Source organism: Neopelma chrysocephalum, unplaced genomic scaffold (genome assembly GCF_003984885.1).
Source record: "Neopelma chrysocephalum unplaced genomic scaffold, ASM398488v2 Primary Assembly neopelma1_64, whole genome shotgun sequence".
Taxonomy (NCBI): Eukaryota; Metazoa; Chordata; class Aves; order Passeriformes; family Pipridae; genus Neopelma; species Neopelma chrysocephalum.
The window spans coordinates 7581722-7608034 of NW_020897721.1; the positions used below are offsets into that span (position 1 = coordinate 7581722).

The window sequence follows — 26313 nt, forward strand, 5'->3', positions numbered from 1 at the left end:
GGCCGTGGTCTCACAGATTTTAATGTTAGAACCATATTCCTCTCTGAGCAAAGATCTGCCACAAGCTGCACCCAGTGCATGGTGAGTGTATCTATGTGCCTGCTGCTTCTGATTTTTTAAAAATAATAAATGTTTTTCAGTTGTGTTTAAATACTTGGTATTTCTTTGGTAACAACGGAGGTTTTTGATGGATTTTTTTTTTTTAAAACAATCAAAAGTGATTTTGCTGCACGCTCAAGCTTGCTCTTGAAACTTGAACCATATAATTTATATTGAATACAGAGCACTTAATATGATCATAAGTACAGCTGATAGAAAATGATTGCTTTGAAATGGATGCTAAACCAGCACCTTCATGAATCTTTTTGATAATATTCCTTGGCACGTGCCTAGAGAGGAAGTTTTCAGCGCAGCAGTTTCTGAGGAATTGGTGCTGCCCAGCTGAGGTTTGTGCATGAATAGCTGATGCTGAGGCTGCAGCACAGCCATCCCCTGGCAGGGCCAGTGTGTTGGGGCTGTGCAGTCCCCACTAACCTGGTTAGAGCGTGGGCAGGAGTGCTGCAAGTGCAGGGATAAAAGTGTGTTCCTGGCTGCTCTTGCCTGCAACTTGATTTTATTTTGGAAGCGAGTGACTCGGGGGTGTTTGGCTGGCTCTGTGCTGGTCTGTGGAGTTGTCTTCCTTCAGTGTGTCAGCTGTGAAAAGCAGATCATCATAGAACAGCCTGGCTTGGGAGGGACCTTAAGTTATCATCTCGTTCCAAACCCCTTTCCATGTGCAGGGATACCTGCTGCTAGACCAGGTTGCTCGGAGCCCCATCCAGCCTGGCCTTAAACATTTCCAGGGATGCAGCATTGGCAGCTGTTCCAGTGCCTCACCACTCACAGGGCGAAGAAATTCTTCCAAACGTCTCATCTGTATTTTCAATTTAAAGCCGTTCTGCCTTGTCCTATCACTACACCTTGTAAGAAGTCCCTCTCCAGCTCTTGTGTGGTCCCTTTAGGTATTAGAAAGCTACTCTAAGTTCTCCCCAGACCCTTCTCCAGCCTGAACATCCCCATCTCTCCCAGCCTGCCTGCATGGAAAGGTGCTCCATCCCTCTGAGGAGCCTCGTGGCCTCCTCTGGACCTGCTCCAACAGGTCTGCATATTCCTTATCTTGGGGGCCCCAGAGCTGGATTGAGAATCAATACCAGAACTCATTTCCCTGCTTAAGCCCAGTGCTGAGCAGCCATGGAGCAGGTCAGGTGTGTTGAAATCCTTGCAGTCAGTCAGAGAAACACCACGTCGCCTCGCAGGTACCGACACGTCTGACCACAGTCCCGGGACTTAGCTCTGTTTGTTTTGTTTTTTTCTGTCTGCTTCCACTTCAAACAAGTTCTCAGCTGTGAAAAACAGTGGATGGGAAGAAAAAAAAAAAAAAAAAAGAAGAGATCAGCTAAGTGGCATAACAGCTTTGAGAAATACGGGCCTTTGCAGAGCCTTGTCAAGGCTGTCAGCAAACAGTTTCCTGTCTTACAAGACTGCTGTGTCTTTGGTTGATGTCAGTCTAGTGGTTGGTTTTTTTTTTTCCAAGGGAGAGAAATGAGATCTTTAATATAAATAGATTATTTTGAGGATTTCTCTTCTCTGGGAAGTTTGAAAAGCCTTTGAATTTCCTTCAGCTGTTACAGTCGCTTCTTTTGGTTTGTCATACGGTTCTCAATGTTTTTTTTACAGATACTCATTATTTTTGTGTTTATTTTTGATGTTCATAAAATCTGTCCTACATAGGTTTGAAAATGAGAGCTATTTGTTTTGCAGTTTAATGAAGAGAATGGCAAACAGCCCCAGCCTGTGCCTCTGGTGTCCACAGTGATCAGCATATTCAACACGCTCAGCGTGACACTAAGATATTACAGCGATAACGGTTGTAATGGACTTAGAGCATCCCTCTCCCTCCCCTCCCCTTTGGATGAGGGGGATTTGTCTTGGAGTCCCCAGGAAGCTGTAGTGACACAGAGGGCAGAAGGGGTGGAAAGTGGAGGTGTTCTCGTGGTGTCGATTCCGGCGAAATCCAGGGAATCTGCCATGGGGATGGAGTGACACCCCCCTGGATTCCCAGCGGTTACCAAAGGCACAGAGACAAATTCGGGCTTGGCAAAAGGAGAGTGCCTGGAGCCAAAAAAAAGCCGTTCTTATTAGCGCTAGCAGAGGTTTACTTTGCTGGCTTATTGAATGAAAGCTCCCTCGAGTGTCCAGGCTTTACCCTGTGCTAACAAGCAGGGGCAGAGCCGGCTGGTTGGGCAGGGACTGCCGAGTGCTGTGCCCGTAAAACACGGCAGCAAGGCCCAGCTGAGCCAGAGCGCTGATGAGAAAAGGAAATCTTTGTCTTTTCCTCTCCAGTCCTGTTTATTTTCTCTGTGAATGATTGCAGCAGACCACGGAGGTGCTGGGGACTGATGGACTAGACTGTGATGTGGCACTGTTAAAATAGTGCCAGTGGCACATCTTGCTGGGGTGGGTTGGGTTTTTGGAATGATCTGTTGCACTGCTGAGCTGGGAACTCGGGCTGCTGTGGGGTGGGTGTTGCCCTGGTCTTTCTCAATTTAGGATACGTTTATTGTGTCCTGTTTCAGGCACTCCTCAGGCATGGGCGTGTGGCTTCAGAGCACAGCACAGCTCAACGCATTGAAGTAATTTCTTTTGTTGCAGGATTGGCTGACCTCGGTCAAGTCTTGTTCTTACTGAATTTTTCCCTTCCCTGATACTGTATTCTTTCCATGCAACTTGGGAAGAGATGTTTTGGGTTAGAAATCCAATGTTCAAGGTGACAATTAATAGGGACTCCTTGCTACCTTTTGAGCATTAAATTGGTTTTAATGGAAACGAAGTCTTTGTTAAACATCTTAGACAGAGCAGGGTTAGCCTTTCCTTTCTCCATGCAATATGCAGTTTGTTTAATTGCAGCTGATCAGGCATTGTTTGTTTACCATAGGTAGTACAAGGAGGGTACCAGATCAGCATGGAGTCTTCAGGGTTTTTTTTGTAAGGTCTCATAACCAGAACACATAACTAGATTTTCTGCAATCAGATATTGCAGCACTAATGCAGAGTTATTAATGTAAATCAATTTTTGAATAAGCATATTGAAAACTTAGGGAATAACTCATATTGAATGCATCGACGATACGTTCAATGTTGAAAAGTAGAGCTGGATCTCATTGCAGATAAGTAGAAAACTGTAGCTCTTGGATCATAAACAGTATTAGTCTCATTCTGGTATTTTACTAGTGCAGCTTAGTTTTACTAATCATACTGCACTAATTAAATTCTAATGTTACAGATTATAGGAAGTTTAACTTTTTTTTTTTTTTTTTAAATTGGGAAAGCCTCACGATGGGAAGGCACGTGGACACATGATTTCTCAGGAGACTAAGTAGTCTATTATATTGTATGAATATATATCTACTCACCCCTGCCTCCTCTTCCCCCTCCTTTCCTCTGCAGAGTGTCTCAGATATATTACAGAATTACTTGGTTTCATAAACTGGGTTAGGAGAGGCGCTGGGGGTGCTGCATGTGTGGCAAGGTGGGTCACACAGGATTTACAGGGAGGACTGCCTGGGTCCTGCTGGTTCCCTGGCACGTACGAGCTGTGCAGCCGTGGCTGATGTTCCTTACCTGTCTGTGCCTCATCATCTGTAAAGCTGGTATAAATTTTATTTCTGCAATGGGGATGTTAAAGCCTGACCGGGGTTGCAAGTGCTCTGCAGTGTTCCTAAGATGATTCGGGAAATTAAGCACTATACCCTAAAATACATCAGCATTAGTCTGAGAGACTTCTAGCTAAAGAAAAACATCTTTGCTTAGCTGGAAAGATCTCTGTGTTCCCCTTTGTCTTAATTGCCTGCAAAGCTGGATAGAACAGGAGGGAAGAGGCAGCTTTTGAGCATGCTGTGTCAGTTGGCCAGAAGCTCTTAAAAGACCCTTTTTTGGCTTTTGAAAATAAAACCTTGGGAAGGTTAAACAGAGTAGAGTTGGGACACGGCGGTCCTTCAGAGGTCTTTCTCTTCAAAGATAAAAGTATTTCAAGGAGCATGCTTGGAGCAGCTTTCTCTTATCTCTGGGGTGCTCTTGAGCAATGTTGCGGGGAGAGGGATGGCCAAGAGCGGCGGGTGTTCTGCAGCGGCCGTGTTCTGGCTGTGAGAAGTTTCAGAAGCACAGAAGAACAAGGAAGCAAGGCAGGGGCACTAAGATATTCAGGACTTGGAGCACAGCTTATGAATACAGTATGAAGAGATGCCCAGTGCCTTTGCAGTGTACAGGTTTGAACATTAACATTTCCGTGCCTGATCTCGCCTTCTCTGCCGGCGCGTATGAGAAGAACCTTAACAAGGTGAACAGCTCTATTCCAGTGGAGGGCTGGGGTTTTTTCTATGGGAGACTGTAGTATGGCCCAGAGGTAGGGATTTAAGTTACAACTGGAATTTTCTGGGCAGCTTTTGTCGCCCTCTGAAATTCAAGCAGCCTTTTGCTGGAGGGAGTTTCTCTCTGCCCCACCCAGGAGCCGAAGCAGTCAGAGATCCAGAGAAAAAGGTTTATTAAGGTCCGAGGGGAAATAACTTATTTGCTCAGCACAACCACTCGCTGTGGTCTCCTTTTTCTGTTTGCAGAGGAGTAACTTAACACATCTTTTCCTGGTCCTGCTTGTTTGGTTTGGGCTTTGTTGTTGTTTTGAGGTGCCCCTGGCAGTGTCCCTGTCACTGATGGATGGATGGGCAGAGGGACTGGCTGACAGCAGTGTCTGCAGTCCCAGTGCTCCCTGGCTCCAGCTCATGTCTGGGTGCCTTTTCCAGGTTTAGCTTTTGTTACACTGATGAATGGTTGGTTCAGAACCGCAGTGTTCTTTTACTTGGAGCCACGCAGAGTTTCTCAAAGGCAGAGGTTGCACTAAAATGGTTTGCTGTGAACATGTTGATTTTTATTCAAAAGAAAAGAGGCGAAACCAAACCCTGTTGCATCAGTTTTTAAACACTGTTTCATTTTTTTCTTGGGTTTTTAGAAAAACATGTGTTACTGATAATTTGGTAGGGGCTGGTTAGTTTATTTTCAGTTCTATTTGCAGCAGCATAGTGAGTTAAATTCTATGTCTGTAGGCTACAGCAATCTAAAGAGAACAATATATTGCACTAAACACTTAAATTTGTCCTTTAAAATATTCTGCATTTATTCTTAATAGTTTCTGTGCTTTTGCTATCACAAAGACATCAATATCCTTTCAGAAACTGTAGTTTCTCATTAAAATAGCTACCTCAGTTTACAAGGTCAAGAACTCTTACTCAATTAAAAAAAGACAAAGGGAAGAGTATTTGGCATACATTTTTTGGCAAACATTTTGCAGCTATTTTCTAGGGAGATGTTTGGTCTCCCCTCAAGTGGTGCTTTGCTTATTGTTTTTGTTTTTAGCATAACTCTTTCCTTCCTTCCCCCCAATTTAAAAAAGGCCCCCAAGAAAGGGATGAGTTTGAAGATGATAAGGGACAGGTATGTCACTATCCACTTGAAGTGGATGGAAGATGTCTCAAAATCTGGGAGTGCAGCGATATGTTATGGAAATAACAATAAAACTTGAGTCTCGGGGAGCCAAAATCTTCTGGACAGACTGGGAGCAATCAGAAGGCTGACTTAATTTCACTTTTAGCCATTATTGTTTGTCATCTGTTCTCTTGGATTATTCTGATTGCTCACTGAAATTATGCTGATTAGTCTGTGGTGTGTGTGAAATAGTTTTATGATTTTTCCTTTGGGTGCTACAGGTGAAAAATTAATCCAAACTCTTCCCAAGCTTTTAGCTGAACTATCTCCAGGGTTTTTTTCAGAGAGACCGTGGTGGCACTTTTTTCTTCTTTACTCAGCAGGAGCTCCTTTGCAATTGTAATTTCTGCTGAATGCAGTGCATCCTTTGTGGATTTTTAGATTTATTTGCTTTTGGTTGCAAAACACTCTCAGCCCAGTGTGAAAGATCTGGAGATACAATGGGACTGTCTCTTCCTGACTCTCCTGCTGGAAAATAGTGAGTGTCAGTCTTGTTGCTGTTTGTGTGCTCAGGGAACAAATTTATCATCGATTAACATTGACTGTTATAAAAAGTGTCACACTTTCTGCTTCTTAAAATGATCTGCAGTTCATAGCAGTTCTTTATCTGGCATTTTGTGTGCTTCATCCTTTCCAGCTCTCCTTGCCAAAAGGGTAAATGTATTTTTAAAGCCCTCGACGTGCTCCAGTACTCGTGAGAATCATAAGTGGCCCTTGGATCCTGCCACTTAAATTTTTACAGAGTCATTGTTACATGGCTTTAAAGTAACACTAATTTCAGATATCTCAGCCCTGTTCATTCATCTTGGGCAGACCAAGCCAGTGTGAGTCAGGCTCAGCTCTTTGCATCTGTTTTTGCCACAATGTTCAGAAAGTTAAATTGTTTCATATATCTATAATATGTACAGCCAGCTTTCTACTTAAAAATAATTTGTTTTTCTGTGGATGTTAATTTTTCTCGAGCTTCTCAAACTCTAATAGGCAGGGCTGAAGCATGACCTGGCTTCACACAGTGAGATATGGGAGAGGGTGTACGTGGTTACTCATTTGGCTGGTGAGAGAATGGAGTCATTAGAGAAAGGGAGCACTCTGCTGTCAAATCTTCTATCACAGCTACTGCACTCTATCACTGTAATTATATTTTTCAAATGCAAATGCTAGCTCTAAGAATTCTTCCTTTGGTACATGTTTACAGGAGCAGTTCAGTTCATGGTTCTCAGTAGGAGACAAATCTTGCTCGAGACTGAGGACAGGAGAGTCTGATCCATTATCTTGACTCCCTTTTCTCTGAGGGTGTTTATTGGGTAGAAATACAGATAACTGTAAAGTCCTGTGAAGAGGCTTCCTCACCAAACAGGGGACTTTGTCAGCAGAGTTGCTGTTCCTGCCTCTCTCATCTGAGGAGGGAATGTGTGTGTAGCAGGGAATGCTGGAGCCATGGCAGGGAGCAAGGAGCAGCCCTGCACAGCATCACTGCCGAGTTGTTCTCAGCCACTCCATGTTTCAAATCCCTCAGAAATATGGCAGTGCCCTACATTTAATTTTACTGTGGTTCTTGGGGGTAGAGGAACGCAGGTTGTGTCAGATTTGGGCAGTGGGAAAAGCTTCACTTACTCATCTGCACGTCCAGTTTCTTATATTCAGAGGAAACGTTCTCCTGTTGGGTTTTTTTCATGTCTTACTGCAAGTACATCAGTAACATTCATGCTTTCAGCTCTAACTTTTGTATCATTATTTGGCATTCTGTTTAGTGTTCACTGACCTTGAGAGATTACATCCCACAGACCCGCCGAATTCCCAGATACAGTGCAGGTGTTCTGTCAGTTTTACTAAAAAATTTCCAGTTCGTGTCAAGTAAAATTTGAAATTCTGAATTACTGGCGTTCAGTAAGTGATGGAATGTTTTTTCTCTTTTCCTTCCAAATCCTCTGCTGCTCCAGGTATGAAGATGAATAATGCAGGCCGCTGGTTTCGATGATGCTGGGCTTTTATAACTGGATTCATTAAGGAATACAAAGAAAATTCTTCCAGGGATCAATAATGGTGTCTTCTGGCTGCAGAATGCGAAGTTTTTGGTTTCTGCTCCTTGTCAGCTTCCTGCAGTGTACTGAAGGTAAGCTTTAGTTTGTTTTTTACTTGAGTTTGCAGATGAGTTAAATGGACTGTACGTTAATTTCTGTCAGATCACTTGAAGTTTGAGGATGTCAAACTAAACGTATCTCTAGCATATATTAATTTGTGAGACTCAAACTGTCCCTTTTTAATGCAAAAAAAAAGAAAAGATATTTTTTGGTTTTGATAGTGTCATATGTTTAAAGTGAAGTGCCGGTATTAATATCCTTGATTGGTAGGTGCCTTATTTTTGGATTCTTCCTGTTCGTTCTTCCTTTTTCTATTTTCATTGCACAACAATTTAGAAGGAATGTATAGATACGTTAAACGTGATATAAAACAAATAGTGAAAATGAAATACCTGTTTTACTTTTCTAATTTGGCTTGATGAAAATGAAATTGCAAACACTTCGTTAATATTAGAACTATGCAAGTTAAATTTCAGGAAATAAAACTCAAAAGTTCATACAAAAATAACATCTACTTGAAAATATTCTTGCTTTTTTTAGAGAAGGGAAAAATACTTCACTACTATCAAATGTGTTTAAAATAGCTCTTAAAGAGATGAGGAAGGAAAAGGATTTTTTTTAAAAAGTTGCATTATCTATCCTTTGTTCTGTTTTTCTTCATAAACTTTACTTTATCCAGTTAGTCTGTCTCCCCAGCTGTTCTTGTGGCCCTTTTAATAAACAGAGAAACACAAACAAACAGGAAAACATGGTTTATGAATTCTTAATGACAAATATTCATCTAGAACTTGAGGATATTTCTGGGTGTGAGCATTTTGATTGACTAGATTGCAGGTGAAAAGATTGGTTTAGTAATAAAACAGCATCTCCCATTATTCAGTAATTGGTATGTGATATATTGGCTTCCTTGGTGCATCCGTGTTGGTCGAGTCTGGGGCCTGGGCTATAATCTGACTTTTATAGGAAGGTAGGGATGGACAGCTAAAAGGTAAAATGCTTTTCAGCCTCTCTCCCAGGTAAGAAAGGTGAATGTGGATTGGGAGATTGGAATTACCAGCCTTCTGACTGGCTGGTTTGGTTGTAACTGGGGTTAATTATAAAGGCACTTGCATTGCAAGAGTGGTTGCACTGGTTTGAAACCAAAGGTGTAGACACCTATGTAGTAGAGACATCTATGGGGGCTTTTTTTTTCTGAAGTTTTAAAATACTAAGGAATTTTTTAAATTCTTGCAGTTGTTTCAAATTCGTATATTTAGTGCATTTCACAAAGATTCAGGCACTTGCAGTTTAATGCTGTGTGGTGGTTGAAAACATTTGAAATCAGAAGGGAAGAGCAGACAACTTTCTGTGATTTGGTTAAAGTTGCAAAGAGCATGCTGTAAAAGAGGATTTTATCTGCTGAGTTTGGAAAGGAAAAAGTCAACTCAGAACTTCTGCAGATTGAATTTTTGCTATTTGCAGATAGTTAATTTTCATTGTCATCTGTAATATTTCAAGTCCATTCTGTTCTGTCCCTGTTTTTCTTGCTTGTAGTAGCCAGTAGCAATCTTCTGATGCTTCAGTTGTGAATTTACTTTTTTAAAGCCTGTACAAGAGCTGCTTTTTCAGCTAAAAGAAACAGGAAAGGAAATTGGGAGCAGATAACAGAATCATACCAAATTAATTGTAAATTCTTAAAATAAATGAAATACTGTGGCTCTGTATACTGGAAATGAATATTAATATAGAGTTGGCTTCCAGCCACAGAAGCAAAATGAATACTGCATTATTACACTTTCTCACAAGATTACATTGCCTTCTGCTTCAGTAATAAGAGATGCCAAGTATAACATGCTTTAGTAGCACTTCATGCCTGGAAGTACGAACATGAACAAAGGTTAAAATAAGAGCATCTAACTTTTGGTGGAAATAAGAAAATCTTTAATTCTCTTTGCTTGGAACAGGAGTTTTTTTATAGAACCTTGTGTGTACGTGTGGGTCGTTGCAGTTCGTGGGGGAGATCAAACCTGGCCGAGTGCCCTGCTGGTACATTTTAATGTTTCTGTGCAGCTAAATGGAGAGAAGGGAGGGGGGAGATCCTGGGTGTGGACAAATGATTCATTTGTTCATGTAATGAAACATTTTCCAATCAAGAAGAGGCTTCATTACTCTCACAGAGCCCCAACTTTACCTCACCAGGGAATTAGCAAGCAGGCACAGTTATACCAGGGCTGTAATTTTATTTTAGTGCTGCCTATCCAGACAGGAGTCGTATCTTCAGTTACAAAGGTCTTGGGTTTGCTTTGTTTTTCCTGGCTGTGCAGTCCAGATGGGGTTGCTTTTGAAGCAGTCCCTTCCCTTCAGTTAAAATGCACCTGGAACAGACAAGTGCCAGCAGCTGGAGGGGAAAAGCACACTGAGTTATTATACACTGCTGATAGATCTGATCAACAGCAGGTCAATATTGTTGTGCACGGGGCCGAAAAATGTTGTTACTGCCATCAACAGCAAGCACTGCAGCCCCAAATGAGGAAAAGATGAGAGGAAAAGGGAATGAAGAGCTGAAGTCATGAGCTCAAATATTAATGTCATTTCTGAAAGCATTTTTCTGCCCCTTTTTCCTAGAATATCCTGCTCTAGGCTGTGTGTAGCATACTCTGCTGCAGTTCTGTTGGGAAAGGCAGGCTGAAAGGACTGCCTGGGGAAGGGCTTTGGTTTGGACATGGGCAGCAGCTGTGGGAGTCCTGCCCAGTGCCTTGGGGCAGAGGGAGCTCCCTCCATGGCTGTGCCGGAGCCCCGTGCCTGTGGGATCCCATGTCCATGGGAGTGCCCATGTCCATGGGAGCCCATGTCTATGGGAGCCCCGTGCCCATCAGAGCCCATGTCCATGGGGAACCCTCTGTCCATGGGATCCCCATGCCCGTGGGAGCCCTGTGTCCATGAGAACCCCATATCCGTGGGATCCCATGTCCGTGGGAGCCCCGTGTCCATGAGAGCTCCGTGACAGTGGGAGCCTTGTGCCCATCAGAGCACGTGTCCGTGGGATCCCTGTGTCCATGAGAGCCCCATGTCCATGGGATCCTGTTTCCGTGGGAGCCCTGTGTCCATCAGAGCACATGCCCGTGGGATCCCCTTGTCCATGGGAGCCCCGTGTCCGTGGGATCTCGTGCCCATGGGATCCCCTGTCCATGGGAGCCGTGTGCCCATCAGAGCCCATGTCCATGAGAACCTGTGTCCATGGGGAGCCCTGTGCCTGTGGGATCCCTGTGTCCATGGAATCCCGTGTCTGTGGGAGCCCCATATCCACGGGGAGCCCCGTGCCCATCAGAGCCCGTGTCCATGGGAGCCCCGTGCCCATGGAATCCCGTGTCCATCAGAGCCCGTGCCCATGGAATCCCGTGTCCATGGAATCCTGTGTCCCTCGTGTCTCTCTGGCCCCACAGGAGGGGGTTCGTGCCCCCCTCAGTCCCTTGCAGTTGAGTCCTGCACCTTTACTTACCTGTTTTATACAAACTTCAGCAAATTAATTACTTTTGACACCGCCTCTCTTTTTTTTTTTTCCTCTTCTCTTCTTTCCCCCTCCCCTTCCTAATTAGGTGAAATCATCCAACAAGTTAAAAATTATCTGAGAAAATACAGAAAGTCAGACAGTGAGATCACACATGCCTTGTTTCCATAGCAAAGCAGAGTAGAAAGCTTATTATACATATTATTGGTTTCTCTTCAAGCAAGTTAAGACAGATACACTAATATGCATATGAAAAAAAGATGTCAGAGCTAAACAGTCTGGTGAAGATTGGTTTTTGGACTGTGCAGGTTTCGATATTTTAAGCTTTATCTTGCTTGCAAAGTCCACCTTTTTGACTGGCTTTTGATGCTGTTTGTTTTCATTCTCTTCTGCTGCTTGAAAAGCACAAATGCTTGGGAAGCACTGAAATAATTTTCTTTGCCTACATTCTATTTTAATCAAGGCTTAATACAATTTTAATTCATTTTCTTGTGAATTATTATCTATGCTTTGTCCAAAGGAAGAAGCATCATGCTTACATTATCTATTTAATTCTGCTTTCCTAAATGGAATTAATGTTTTTAAAGAAATCCAGCCTGTCTTTGCCTCTGAATGTTTGTTTTAATGAACATTACACTGAGAAAGATATTTTGTTATAAATTCCAGTTATGCCAGCCAAAGGGCTGAGTGTTAAACTGGAAGCAGTTTTAAGTGCATGTTTAATGTTAGTGCATTTACTAAAGAAAAGACATAATAAATACAGATAAAGGACGTTGGGCCACTACAAAGATATTTGCTATTTTAGTGTATTGCTTCAGATCTTCAACTTCCTGTCAAGCCACTCAGACATGGAGTGTCTCAGGCATAGGCCACAGGTACTGAACAAACTGTAAAAGCACATCAGTTTTCCCACACATTTATTAGGAGGTATTAGTAGGATTTTGCTCAGTATAGAAATTAAAAAAAAAAAAAAACAACAAAAACTTGTCCCCTGGACTTGAGTAGAAATCAGCTTCTGTTAATGAGTGGATTTAGGTTCTGCAAGGAGCGAAATCCATTATGGAGTCATGCAAGAGCAAACAGGAGCACCAATTTAATTTCCAGCCAGGGAATTTATCTCAGTGGGAGCTCTGTGAAGCACCCAGTTAGTAGGAACTACTCAGTTTATGGAGTTGGCAGAGCATCCCTGGGCACACCCAGCTCAGGGCAGGCAGTTGTTGCTCACCCTTTGGAGGGTCACTGATAATCCTCATTTATGTCCTCTGTACCTGATGTGTTTCATGATTCTTTAGCAAATGTTTTTTTCTCAGTTGGTTAATGCAGGTTATTCAGGTTTAAGATGTGTGTGAAGGGAGCAGTTGGGTTTCTGCAGAGAGCAGCTGCTGCCCTGGGTCCTGTTTTCTGTCCTGGCAGACCATGCCATTTTGCCATGGGACATGCTGGTGCTTACTGATCTGGGACACCTCTTTTTCCTTTGCTGAGGGAGATGTAGGCCCAGCACATTTTCTGAAAAGGAAATTGCTGTAAAGCAAGAACGAACCTCTTCTTTAAGAAGAATGTTCCAGTTTTCAATTGCATTTCCAGGTAATAGAGGCAGACAGACTGCCCGGAAAATCCAGGGGTACTTTAACATGCTGGCAGTGAATATCCTTTTCTTATATTCCCCAGGCAGTGAGGTCTGCAGGATTCTGTGCTCCAACATTACATTTTTGAAACCAAAGCAAACCCACCACTGTTTTAAAATGTAGAAGAGCCATGTAGAAAAATGCATGAAGAACCATTTTAAATACTGTACTAACATTTAAATGAGAGTTTGCTAGGAGGTGTTAATGTAAGAGTCTTAACATTTAAGCAGAGAGTATAAATGCATAATTACTATGAGATGAGTAATAGTATTACTCTTCTGATATGTTGTCTTCTCAGTTACTGGAAAACATTCTCCCTTATGAGTGGAGATTTTGCATATTCCCAAGCTCTGTTCAGAAGAAGAGAGGAGCCCTGTAATGTTTAGAATGATAGAAATGAAGGTTGCTGTGCTAAGGGTAGATGCTCTATTTTCAGAGGCCTCTAAGCTGCTGCTTGAGTTCCTGTCTGTAGTTGCTGTAACCTTGAGGGGTCTCTGGGCAAGGCAGTGACCACTGCAGGGAGAGAGAGGGGACTCACTTGTCCTTCAGCTCCACTGACATCGTTGCCTAAGGGGCTTTTCTTTCGTTAAATATAAATCTGAGTATGTTTTAGATTAGTTTATTATAATAAGGTACCTTTCCATGGTAGCAGAATTTGGACATGCATGTCTTTTTATAAAAAAAACCAAATAGGCTTCATTAGTATTCTGTTACCACACACAGAAAATTACAGGAATTTATTTTTTTAGGAAGAAGTTGTATTTTTAAAAATGTTGAATTATTTTTCTTTCCTGTTTTTTGCCGAGTGGAAGAATACTGCTTGTCTTAGTAGCCAGGTTTTTTATTTAGTTTTAACAACATTGTCTTTATATTGTACTTGCAGGTCATAGTGTATAATGGAAATATAACTGCCTGAAGCATCTGATATCAATGAATGCCTGAGCACTGGCTTTCTTATTGCATTTAGTCTCCTTATGATCAGATTATAAAAATTATCATAAAGTATAATGATTTTAGATTTAATATTTGTTGCCAAGTTCTACGGGCACATAATGGGTTTTATACTTGCAAGTGGATCCATTGATGCTCGTGGTCTGCCTCTGTGAGTCAATGGCACAGAAGGTAATGGAGTTTGTGCTAATTGTGTGTCGTGCAGATGTCTCAGTAGCAGGAAGTGTGTGTAGAATGAGAGCACTGCACAAAAAGGACTCGTGCAAACACTCTGATTTATGTTTCATGTGTGTTTGTGGAAGTGTTCCAGGCTGTGTTACTTGAGGAAGAGGAGATGAAACCATTCACAGAGAGAAGTTCTTGGCTTGTCCATCCATACTCTTAGTCACAAATGCACTTCATAATGTAGAAGCTCCTTAAAGTGTGGAAGAGATGCTTAAAAACTCTCTGGCCTTTTGCAATGGTTAATTAGTGTCATATTTACTCATTAATGTTGGTTGTTTGGAAGAATATAGTTGCTCCTTCTGATTGCTTTTTGTTGTTGTTGTTGTTGTTTGTTTATTATGTTTGGATTGGGATTTTGAATGAGGCTCAGGAATGCTGGATACTTTTCCAATCACAATCCAGGTTTTTTTCAGGATTACTACATTTTTTATGTTTTTAACGGAGGGTGTATTTTGCATGGGTGACTGTAAATGAGCCATACCTGAAATCCACAGGCACAGCATGATAAATTGAATATAGGTAGGAGCTGAAAAAATCCTTTTGCTTAAGGTGTCCCAAATTTCTGCCCTTCCACAGAGAGTCTTGAGCCACTTCGCTGGCTTTCAAACCCAATTGTGTTTGTGTAATCTCCATCTCCTCGCTTGCTTTTGAAGTATAAAGAAATAGAGTTGTACAGATGTTGGCTCAGCTTATGGCTCCTTCTCTCAGTCAGGGACACAGTTCATCCATGTCCACGAGGGTGTTGGTGGTGGCAGGGCAGATTCCCTGGTTCTTCCCTCCGAGCTCGGCCCAGTCCAGGCGGTTGGGAGTGTCTCATTCTTTTTGTTTTCTCAATTTATACCAGTATAATAACCCCTGATGTTGTCTCAGCGCATAAAAGATGTGTGGGGGAGACTAGTTGGGAAGCAAAATGAATTTTTTTTTTTCATCTGTTGCCCGAGCAACCCATACATGTGAGAAACCCAGGGGGACCACATAACTTTGAGTTGTTGGATACAGCGCTCGGTGAGTTTTATGAGGGATCTTGGGGATGGAAGGAAAGCTGCCTTTTGTGTTCTCCCTCATCAGAGATTGTGATCTCTCTCTCAGGAATTGGGTACTTTTGTTCTGTTCCAGCAGAAGGTACAATTAATGCGAGGTGCTGTTTGAGCCATTTTCCTGTTGAATTTGAATCCAGTAATTCATTTAGGAAACCTGAGAGGAAGTTGACACTGAAGCCAGATTTGCCTGTGTGCTGCATTTTTACTTGTAAAAGCAGAGAGGAATGTTTGCCTTTTATAGACTTCAGTGCTATTTCATATCACTTCTGTTTTAACCATCTTTTGAATGAGCTTCAGTCAGATTTGGCTGCTGCTGCTGATCCTGTTTGTCTCTGCATGTGACTTGCTCTGCCTTCCAAAGTATTTCACATTAATTTCTCTTATTGAGCTGCCCCAGTTCTTTTCTCTAACTTATTGGATTGCCCTTAATATTTTGCCTTTTTCAATAATTACAAAAGGTTGCTTTAAGAATTAAGTTGGTTTTTATTCTGCGCCGTCGAAAGTCTATTGGAAAAATGTGGGTTTGTGGCTGAGAACTGATCATGCTTTCTAGTGGCTTAAGATAAATATGCTTTTAGTAAACAAACCTGAACAGTTTGCTGCTCGTGCTTTTGCATCATTTAATTTGCAGCAGATGAAACTGGTGTGCGTGAAGAGTGAGGCAGGGAAAGGACTAGAGGGCAAACGGGTGGTTTGTGATGTGGATTATTACCCATAAAGATGGATGGAGTCCACAAAGCATCACTTCATGTATTAATGCACCAGCTGGAAAAAACCCCAAAACGTATCAGCATTGCATATCATGCATAAACTGTTTGGGTTAGGCCTTCACTTTAAATCCTGATCAGTAATACACTTTAAATCTTTGTGCTAGTGTAAAGATATACATGTATATATATCTCTCTTCATATCTATAAAAAGCATCTGTACATTTTTAAAAATTCACAATGCAAAAGTCTGGAAGTCATCCATGTGTAGACTGTTTGGAAGGATTGATGATACACAGTGTTTTGTTCTGCAGTGTAAACTAAGTGCTGACAGAAAGTCGAGAAATAACCTCTAACCAGCAGCCTTTCCTTCACCAGTCACACTGGAATGTAATAACATAGCAATTATTTTGTTATAATTTTTATATATAAAAATTATATATAAATATATATATATAAATGTGTATAGCAATTAATTTGCTGCATAAATTGTTTTGAATTTCACACTGTCAAATCAACAGAGTCCTAACCCAGTGCTGACAACAACTCCAGTTTAGGATATTTGACCTTACCTCTTTGATGCGTTATTTTCTAGCTCTTGGATTTTTATGGATCCATTTTAACTGTATTTGTATATTACCTTCTTTTTACAATAAGTTTTTTTTAAGTATGAAGAGAGACTTTCTGAATATTTGCTATTAGAAATTTGTCATCGTGTTAATGCCATTTGTAACAGGCTCCATAATTCTGACTTTATTCACCTCAGAGCTTCATCTGTTTTGATTCTCTTTATTTCCTTTTTCTATAGGGCTCATTAAAAAATAAAATACAAAAATCTAGGGACAATAACAGGGACAAACTTTAGCATAGAAAATCTTTGGCCAAGGTATGGATGATTGTGACCTAAGCAAAATTTATTCCCTTGCTCCTGTTTCCACCTGGAGTAAGGAGTCAGATGGTAACAGGGGGAGGAGGGAAAGTGCATTGAGAAGCATTTAAAGATGTTAAGCAACAATAAAACTCTGTAACCATTTAAATGACAGCAGCTGACTATTTGAATTAACTTTGTGTTTGGCTTAATTCTGGGTCCTAATTATTCCTAACTTACGTGAGTAGATTTCAATTATACAATACTGCAGGGATTTGTAGCTAAGGCAACTAAAGGAATCATTTTACATAAAGTACTTTTGTTCAACTGATTAGGCAGGTTAAAATGGAAAGATAGAAAATGGGAACTCTTGTCTGATAAGGGCCAATGAATTGTTACCAATGACACTGTGAAGAAATAACACAGGGAAATCTCATTATTGAGGATTTTGAGAATTTTTTGCAACGTTTATAGCTTGATAGTGTGGTGTTAGTTACCCACTGATGATTCTCCTGAGCATTAACAAGAGCTCTATAAAGAGAAATGCATATTTTTTTGGTACCCTGGTCTGCATGAGGTGGCTTTTACTAGAAGCTTGTTAACTAAAAAATTGTTATTAAAAAGACTTCTTAAAATATATATTTATGCCAGTTAACTATTTAAAAGATGCTGTGTTTACTGCATGATATTTCATGTTTTAGACATGAAGGCATTTTTAGACGTACAGCTCTCATCTGCAATATCCTGTTTATTTAGAATTGCTGTTCCATGAAAATAGTTCTAAATTATCCTACATTCTTAAGATAACCTGGGGGAATTAGAAGTGAAGGAGGTACTGGAATAAAAGCCTCTGGAATCAATTCCTGTTTGTATTAGTTGCACAAATATAAACCCTTCATTGGGAATTAATTTTTGAAAAAATTCCCTGCATAGTTTGAGTTTAAAACCAGGTATTTTTATGCATGTAGATATACATTTTGACAGTGTGTACATACATGCTCAGCTAAAATTTCATTTTTGTTCTTTGAGCATTTATAAAGTCATGCCTCCTAAATTAGATCAGCAGCATAGGTGGGTGTCTGCTTTTGATGATAGTAGACTAACTTCCCTGGGCTTAGACGGCTTAATTTTGATTTTCCTCTGTTTTTCAAGCTCAACTTTTTTTGGTTTCCTCAACCAAAATATTGAAGGTTACAGGAGTGCTTATTCTGCTGACAGCACAATAGCATGGCTGCAACCTAAACTATTAAATCTGCTTTTTGAGCTGTCAGCTTTGCCCCTGTCACTGGAGTACACACCTAGACCTTACAGATACTTCAGGGGAAGCACTGCAGTGGTTTTTGGTGTTTGTGTGTTTAGCAGATCAGAACCTGAAGTACCTCTGGTGAGGACAATGTAAGGCTTTGATGCTGTTTAAAGGGGGGGAGAAAAAAGAAACACCTACAAAGCACATGGTTCAAATGTGCAATGGGGATTTCTAAATAAGATCCCAAATAACTACTTAAAAATAAAATTACATAATGATAGATCCACACGTATCTCTCCTCCCCTGTGACAAATTCCATTTTTCTATGGAAAAAATGCATATTTTTGACAATAAGTCTGCTGTTAACGTATTAACGCTGCACACTTTCAATTAGTGCTGCTGACAAGTTATTTAGGAATGTCTCTGGAGCATGTGGAGATGTGTTACAGCTTCTCCACGCCTGGTGTTTGATCAGAAGATGTTTGCAGCAGGCTGTGTGCCTTGGAAGGGCTGCCAGGGGCAAGGCTCGGGTGCCCTTCCTCCCTGGGCAGGGGGATGTTTGCCCTGCCAGGGCTGATCTCTGGCACCTCTGGGCTGGAGTGATCCTGGAGCAGGACTGGCAGGAGACAGTGTCTTTTTTAGGAAGGGGTTTCCCCCAGTCACCTCCCTGAACCAGGGCACTGGAGAAGTGGGAGAGAGATGTCTCATGGTGGAGCTGTCAGAGTGTTTCACCCTAAAATAGATGAAAAAAACCCAGAGATCCGTACATCCACTGAAACTTGGGGAGCCACTGTGCCAGCTGAGTGAGCATTTGCTTTTCTAGAGGGAAAATGGGTCTAAAAAGTGTCATTCTTTGTCAGGATTTAGTGCTAGTTTGACTCTTAACGTGATTAATGTTCCTTTGTGGGACCCTGTCGTCTAAAGTCAGAGCATCTACAGCCTGAGTCTCCTTGATTTAGTTATGAGGATGGTGAAGGGCATCCCAAATTGTCTGCAAGGATTTCCAAGTGTGGATATGGAGACTGTCTGTGTGTCTTTGGAAGGGCGTGGCTGGGGAGATGTCAGAGTCGCCTCTGATTTCTGTCCTGGAGAGAGAAACAAGATTTTTCCAAAGGGTTCACTTCCCAGATAAACTAGCCCTTCCAAAGGTAGTTTGGGGGATTTTAGGAGTGCATATATTTTTACAGGAATGGAAATTGCCTGGTTATGTCTTGATCCTTCAGATTCTTTCTCTCAGTGCTGGTCAGTACTGGAAGCTGCAGGGGAAGGTGTCAAAATACTTAAAGGCACAAAGTAGCCTGCTCACAGTGGACACTTGGGAATTATTCACTGAGTACCAGGAGATATTTCCTGACTTATTGCTTAGGATATTAAAAAAGTGTTTAAGTTATATTTTTAGGCGTTGGAGTACAGTACTGTGGTCATGAATCTCCTTGTCTTTTGTCAACTTTATTTTAAAGACATCATCATGGAGCGAATTTCTCTCTGAGTTTCTCTGAGTTTCCAGATCATTCACGGATAATAATGAGTAATGCTGTTGTCTTGGAGCTTTGTCATTCTGTTCCTCTCCCTCCACCCTCTCCGCCATCCTTTTCTGCTGATCAAGGCCACCTCACAAACCTCAGCTGTGCAGAGGAAACCATTCAGCTTCTCTGCATTGTCTTTCTTAGCCTTAGCTGGTCACCTAATGCAGCAAAATCGTCACTTCTCACACAAAAGGGGCTTCCTACTTTTGTTGTGCTTAAGAAATTTCTGGTTATGAAATCACTGGAAAGCATTTTGGAAAAAACACCTGTGAGTTTAAGATGTGCTCAGAACATAGGAATGGAAAAACGAACTACAGGCAACAAAACCAGTCATATTTTGCCAGTTTGTTTAGCTTATACAGTGATACAAGTCATGGTGCCAGATACTTTCCTTTAATTTTGCAGCACGGTTATAAATTTTGCTATATCTAATTGCAGCAAACTTTTTCTGCTCAGCAGTTTTTTCTTCTTGCTGAGCAAGTAGTGTGCTTATATGAGTGGTACTTCGATATATAAACTTGGTTTATGGATGTTTAAGGGCTTATAATTTTCTCTTTAAACTCCAAACTTAAAATTTTTTATATTTTTTTTTAATGAAAAGATTTTTATGGCCAACACATGCCCCGTGAGAAAAGGAAGGAGTTACAGATGGTCCAGAGGAGAGGGTCTGTTCCATACATAAAAACTTCATGTCAGCATTTCAACAGAGCATTTTCTTCGGGTATCTCTGTTATCACTGACACTTTCACATTGACAAGCATATGGGCTGTAGTGCTGAATGTGTAAATTGAAATGATCACATCTAGCATTTCCCTGGACCAGGTGCCAGCTTGCTGCTGCAGCTCTGCACTTTAATGTTGAAGGAGGAGTGCTCGGAACGGTTCCATTTGCTAATTACCCCCTTATCTGCAGCGCACAGTCCTTGGGCAAACAGCTTACCCAGGTGTTTGTGAGAACACCTCTCTGGGCAGTGCAGGGCTGCAGGTGGTCCTGTGGTGACAGCACAGGGTGCACAACATGGAAAAAATCTCCACCCATCTGCCTATGGTTTGGTTTTTTTTTTTCCCTCTCTTTTTTTTTTTCAAGTCTTCAGTGAAGAACAGAAGACAAATTCGCTGAAATTTCCCTGCCCTTGTAAAATTTGTCAGGGTGAAAAGCAGAAGCCTGCTATTATTGCACAGCCCAGGAGAAATGTGTGCGTGTTTGTTGTGTCTGAGGTTTTTTTGATAACAAACCTGATTGTCCTGTCCTGTGATTTCGGTGGAAAGAGAAGTACCTACATGCCAGTAAAGAGTTTTGCAAGGACCTGCAAGTAAAAATAAATAAAATGTGGTGGTTTGAGGAAGCGGTAGAGTCTAAATTGCCTTTCAGTATTCCTTTTCCAGGATCCAGTTTAACAGGATTATGTCATTTTACTAATAACACTTTGATCTGACACTTACACAAAAAGGCAGGCTTTCTGAAGCATTTGCCTTACATGTTCTTTTGGGCTAGACTTAATCACTTGCAGCGCTGATAATATTTTCTCATTCTTTAAAAATTCACATTACAGTCTTGTGCTTAATAGGGCTGTGGTTTGAGTACAGAATGGTAAAAAGAACCATTTAATTCATAATCCAGTAATTCAGACAGCTAAATTATGCCTCCCTTTACCTGATATTTATTAAAATGAATCCAAATAAACTTCAGAAGCGTTGATGTCATCCAGTTGGCCTTTTAGATTTCTTTAATGCTGTGCAGAACAGATACATTCCTTGCTATGAGTAAGTGCAACATCTGTTTCTTTATTTCTCCTTGCATTTTTCCACACTTCTCATAAGAGTTCTAGTTTTTCATTCTCAGGCATTCTGTGCAGCCTAAAATTCATGATGTTCACTTGAGCATCTCAGGTATATATATATAAATATATATATATATCTGTATATAGATATAGATATATATAAAAATTGTCTTGGGCATGTATATACACATGTATATATACATGTACACGCCCAAGACAATTTTATTAGTAGTTGCACCTTCACACTTGTTTTTATTTCGTGCCTTTAGTTTGCAAGTTAATATTTAATAGCACTCAGGAGGTGTAATATAGCAACTTGTTAATTACAAAAGAAGTGCCCCACACCTAACAAGCAAAAGGAAGGAAAAAAAAAGCCCACAAAAAACAATCCAAAGGGGGGAAGAAAAAAAAAAAGAGGCTGATGGATGGCAGTACCAGAGTTTGGAATCTTGGTGAAGAAGATTTAATTACTAATGATGCGCTCTTTGAAACCAATCACAAAGAGTTAATAAATATTTTAATACATAGTTAATTGATAATTACAGGGTCTAGCAAATCAACAGGATTTTTTTTAATCTAGCTTGAAAATGGCTCCTACTGTCTCTTGATGTACTCATGTGGAGCTCATCCTGCTGCATGATAATTTGTGTTTAAAAATAGTGGTCTTAAGTGGGTTCAAAAAACATCAGTATTGATCCCAAAGCCTGTTTTAAAGGATCTTGGGTTATTTCCAAGGTTAATTCCTGTATGGTTCTGCGAAAACAAATACCTGCATATCTCTGCCTTCATCTCTTTCATTTCTTCTGTAACCTGTTTGGTTTGCAGTGTTACTGCAAGAAAACAAGGAGATTGTATTTCAACAGCCAGAAAAAATTGCCATTTCATTATCACTTTGAGTAGGAGTAAAAGTGATGGGGGTAATAACTTCAGCTAATGCATGAGGCAGAGCTGCCAGCCCTGTGTGTTCCTGGAGGTGTTTGGTGCCTCACTCGGGTTTCCATCAGGGAAAATAAGGTGCTTCAGACACCTTAAAAATACAGCCCTTGATAAGAATTCTCACTTACCTGAGAAATGCTTCCTTATAAACGGCTGAGTTTCTCTCTGCCTTTGCTTAGATTAGAAGGACTAATCAAAGTTAGGTCACCTCTGTTTCATGTGCAGATCCCAGTGAGTTCATCCTGGGATTTCCTGAATTTCCTTTGCTGTTGCCTTGGCTGTGTTCATGCCCTGCTGTGTTCATCCTGCCCTGGGAGGGTGTTTGGGGATGAGCAGGGACAGCTTGGCTGCAGGAACCTGCACAGAAACTTGGGACCTGCACAGAAACTTGGAGCTCAGGAACCTTCCCCTGCATTCCCACCAACCCGTGAGCTGGAACATTCCTCTTCCCTGCTCCTCTGCCTTTCACGGAGGTTTCTAGAGAAGAAAATGTTATTTTGGTAGTGGAAGAGAATAGCCACGTGCATCCATTGAGCTTTATCCACCTCCTGCTAAAGTCTGGTCCTGTATGAGCAAACTGGTTCTAAGTAAATTTCTTAATGGGGGGGCAAGTAAAAATGGCAGAAAATTTAACAAAGGAAAAAGGGTGTCTTGAAAGCTTAGGAAGGGGTGCAGGCAAGTGTAGCTCAGAGCATTTTATGAACAGTTAACTTCCAGTGTTGTGGTGTTAACACTTCTTCATTTTATTAAGGAATAAATCGTGTGATGAAATGTCGAGTTAATTGCCCTAAAATACAGAGGGAGTAAGCACTGGAAGCCTCCAGTGACCATTCAGAGGTCCTTTCCTCTCAAACCAAGGATTCTAAAGGAAACCTCATTTAAAAAATAAGTTAATTCACTTACAGTCAAGTCATTTCCTCTGGCATTTGTTGCTTAAAATCCATATTTATAGTTGGAGAGTTTTGACTAAAAACTCAGCAGGTAGCAAAAGGGTAGTTATAAATAAATATAAATATATATATATATACACACCTCTTTGCATCTGACAGGTGGAAAACTATCCTACATCTGTAGTGGTATTTTTCAGCTCTTGTTCCTGCTGAAGTGCATTAACCCAAAGGAAGTGGGTAACTAGCAAAGACCAAATAACTTCTTGAGCCTTGGAATTTATTCCAGGCCTCTGAAGAACTCATTTACCTTGTTCAAGGGGTCAGTTCTTCAGGTGACTCCCAGACCAGGAAAAACAGGTTTTTTCAGAGAATACCTCCAGGCCAGGTAAGGCCCCAAACCTTTTAACTCTGATTTTCATGATAATGGCTTTCCCAGTCCAGGCATGAATAGACAGCTGGGAAGCTGATCTGTTCCTCCTGAAATGGCCTGAGCAGAAAGTCAGATCTGCCATTTCTGGTATCTTGTCTTTCTGATATTTGTTGTAGCAGTTTCACAAGTTTTACTGTGAGATTTATGAGCTCAGCAGGGATTGATCGTGTAGAAATAAACTGAATTCAGGGAAAAGTGGACACTTGCACAAAACCATGATTTTTTTCACTCCTTTCCAAAACTCATAAATGGGAAATATTCTTAGTGAAATATTCTATATTGGAAAAAAAAGGAAGTGATTTTTTAAGAGTAGTGTTTATGATATCATATGTTAAAAAGTAGTTCTTAAGGAAAAGATTAAATAAAATTTCAGTCTCATCATATCAAGCAAATTTGAATTTCTATATCCTGTAATTTAAATTTACTCTTTGTCTTTAGTACTATACTGTGTTATGTCTCCTAACTACAATATAATGAGTATTTGAAGGATGCGTTTGGTTTTTTTTCCAATTTTTTTGCTACAATGTGCATTTCTTTTGGCCTTATACTTTCTTTTTGGTCTTCAGCTTTATAACACTTAGACTATTTTGAAGAACACATAGAGGGAGATGGAGGTTGAGCTGCAGAAATAAACTCTTCCATCGTTTCCATCATGCTGGTATTTCCTACGCTCGACGTGTGATCTCCTTTGTTCTATCAACAGCCAAGAAGTGTTTAAGCACGTTATTGTGCAGTTCAGTTCTGTTTCAAAACAGGGTTGTCAGTGCTCTCCAGTACTTCCCTGTGATTCCATTATTCCCGTGGCACAGTTGGTGCCAGGGCTGGCACTTGGTGCGGGCACAGGTTGTGTGTTGGGGCGGGAGAGGCTCAGCTCACACAGGGGGAATGGGGCTGCTATTTTGGGAAACACAGCCTGCATCCCTTCACCTTCTGACACGGTGCATTTTCTGTTGTTGGAGCTTAAATGGGTCTGGATCCGAACAAAGAGATGGGTTGTTACAGCGGCAGCAGAATTGCAGATTTGTTTTGTTTTCTGTTTTCGCCGTGCAGTGACAGGGCTTCCAAGAAACAGTGATGGACAGGCACTGGAGATATTAGCAAAGCACTAAGAAAAGAGGCATTAAGTAATAAGTAAATTGTGTATGTGCTGAATACTTGTAAATATATGAGATTTATAATCTGGAGTTGTACATTATAGTAAATCTCGAATCTCATTGCAATGAAACACGATGCCCCAGTTCGAGAAGAGTGGTGTCCTACTTAATTGCATTTTTTTAAGATAAATTTTTACTCCAGAAAGCAGAAGGGAAAAAGTACAGATTTCCAGGGCTGTATTTGATACGACTGGTGGCGGAAATTGTGAAAGGCAGAGATGCCTAAAAGGAGAGTTTTGATGGCAGGGAGAGGAAAGTAGCCCTGAGCAAGTGCTGTGAGCAGCCCTGGGGGGACTCCATCTTTAACAAAGGAACAGAGGAAATGTAGCTGTGAGTGACTCTCTGAAGCAAGTGAGCTCTGGGTAAAGGAGGAGCTGGAAAACCTGCCCTTGAACCTACACAGTGCAGGAGCTGGGAAGGGTTTCCTTGGGAAGCAAGCTCTACGTTTTGGCTTTGCTATTTCGCTTTTTCCAGTTTTCTAATCCCACTCCTCAGTTTTTAGAAATGTTTACTTACCTGACGTGTGCAGGGAGTGTCCAGGACCTGGGACCCACAGCAGTGGGATGTGTCTCCCCTTGAGTTGCTGGGGTCAGCCTGGAGTGGGATTGGGAATGCCAGGCTGGAGGAGGATGATCCCCACAGGCAACAAGGGGCCCCCCTTGGCCGGAGGCAGATTGCAGCAAGGGAGGGTGTTCCTGCAGGGTGGGGAGGAAGAAAATACTTCTCATGCAGGAAAAGCTGCAGCCTCTCAGTCCAAACATAATTGTGATGAGTAACATGCAGTTTCTCGCATGGAACAGCAAAATAATGAAAAACAAATATTGTTCTGTTTTTCTAATTCATTTTTGTGCGAGGTTTGGAATATTTGGAAGGTGTCTGAGGGAGAAAAGCCTTTGGTCATCACCCACTCCAGGTTTCTCCACGGTGCTGTGCTTGAGTGGGGTTGATGCAAAGCAGACACACACATTTACCCATATGAACACAATATATACTTTTAAACAAAGAGTAAAACCAACTGAATTAGTACTGCAATTAAAATATTTGTCTGTAGTGTTTGTTTTCCACGTTGTTGATGCTCTGGAGGAGCGAGGTGGTGTGCATGTGGAATGCTAGCTTGTCTCTTGGATCTGTCTGAACTGGGTTGTTAGCTGGAATAATCTCATGGAAGATCAGAACCCTCTCAATTCCTCATCAGCTGCAGGAGTTTCATTTTCTCTCTCATTTCCCCTTCAGCTGTTGTTCTCTATTTCTGGCTTGTCTGCAATTAAAAGAGGAAAAAAACCAAAACTTTTTAGAACTCACGTCTTGTTAATCTGTTTCTTTCGCAGTGTTTCCCTTTGGGGCAATTCTTAATCTCCCAGAAGCATCAAAACATTGGAGTCAGTGTTGGTTTAGTGGCCAGGCTGGATAGGAGAGCTTTCTTTAGTGCATGTTCTTGTACCATTTTTGTCTCCCTTCACCCAGTAGGATTGTGGATTTCTAGAAAGGTTTGGGGTTTAGGCTGCAGATGTGTTCAGCTGCTGCTTTCTGCCTCCCACCATCCTTCCCCGTTTCCTTGCCAATTCAAACAGCACTTTCCAGATTTTCTTAATGAAATTCAGTTCACCTTACTCAGCCTGAAGTGAGTTCTAGAGGGATGTATTAATTTAACCCAGAAACTTGATCTGTGAGTTATCTCAGTTCTATCAGCCTAGGTGCTTGTTGGGACTTGGATCCAACTCACAGGAGTGAAAATTTCTTGCCAGAAATTTTAACTGCAATTTCTAGGCATGGCTAGCTCTATCAAAATACAA

At 41.2% G+C, this 26313-nt stretch overlaps 1 protein-coding gene across 22 annotated transcripts in view; it reads left to right on the forward strand.

Moving 5' to 3' along the window:
- The window catches only part of ADGRL2 (adhesion G protein-coupled receptor L2), a 371310-nt gene that overhangs the window by 235768 nt on the left and 109229 nt on the right, over positions 1-26313 (forward strand). For all 22 annotated transcript variants that reach the window (XM_027683320.1, XM_027683316.1, XM_027683326.1 and 19 more), the window contains one exon: positions 7515-7687. In XM_027683320.1, coding sequence (XP_027539121.1) covers positions 7615-7687 — 73 coding nt within the window. In that variant the 5' untranslated portion in view covers positions 7515-7614. The remainder of the gene's footprint in view (positions 1-7514; positions 7688-26313) is intronic.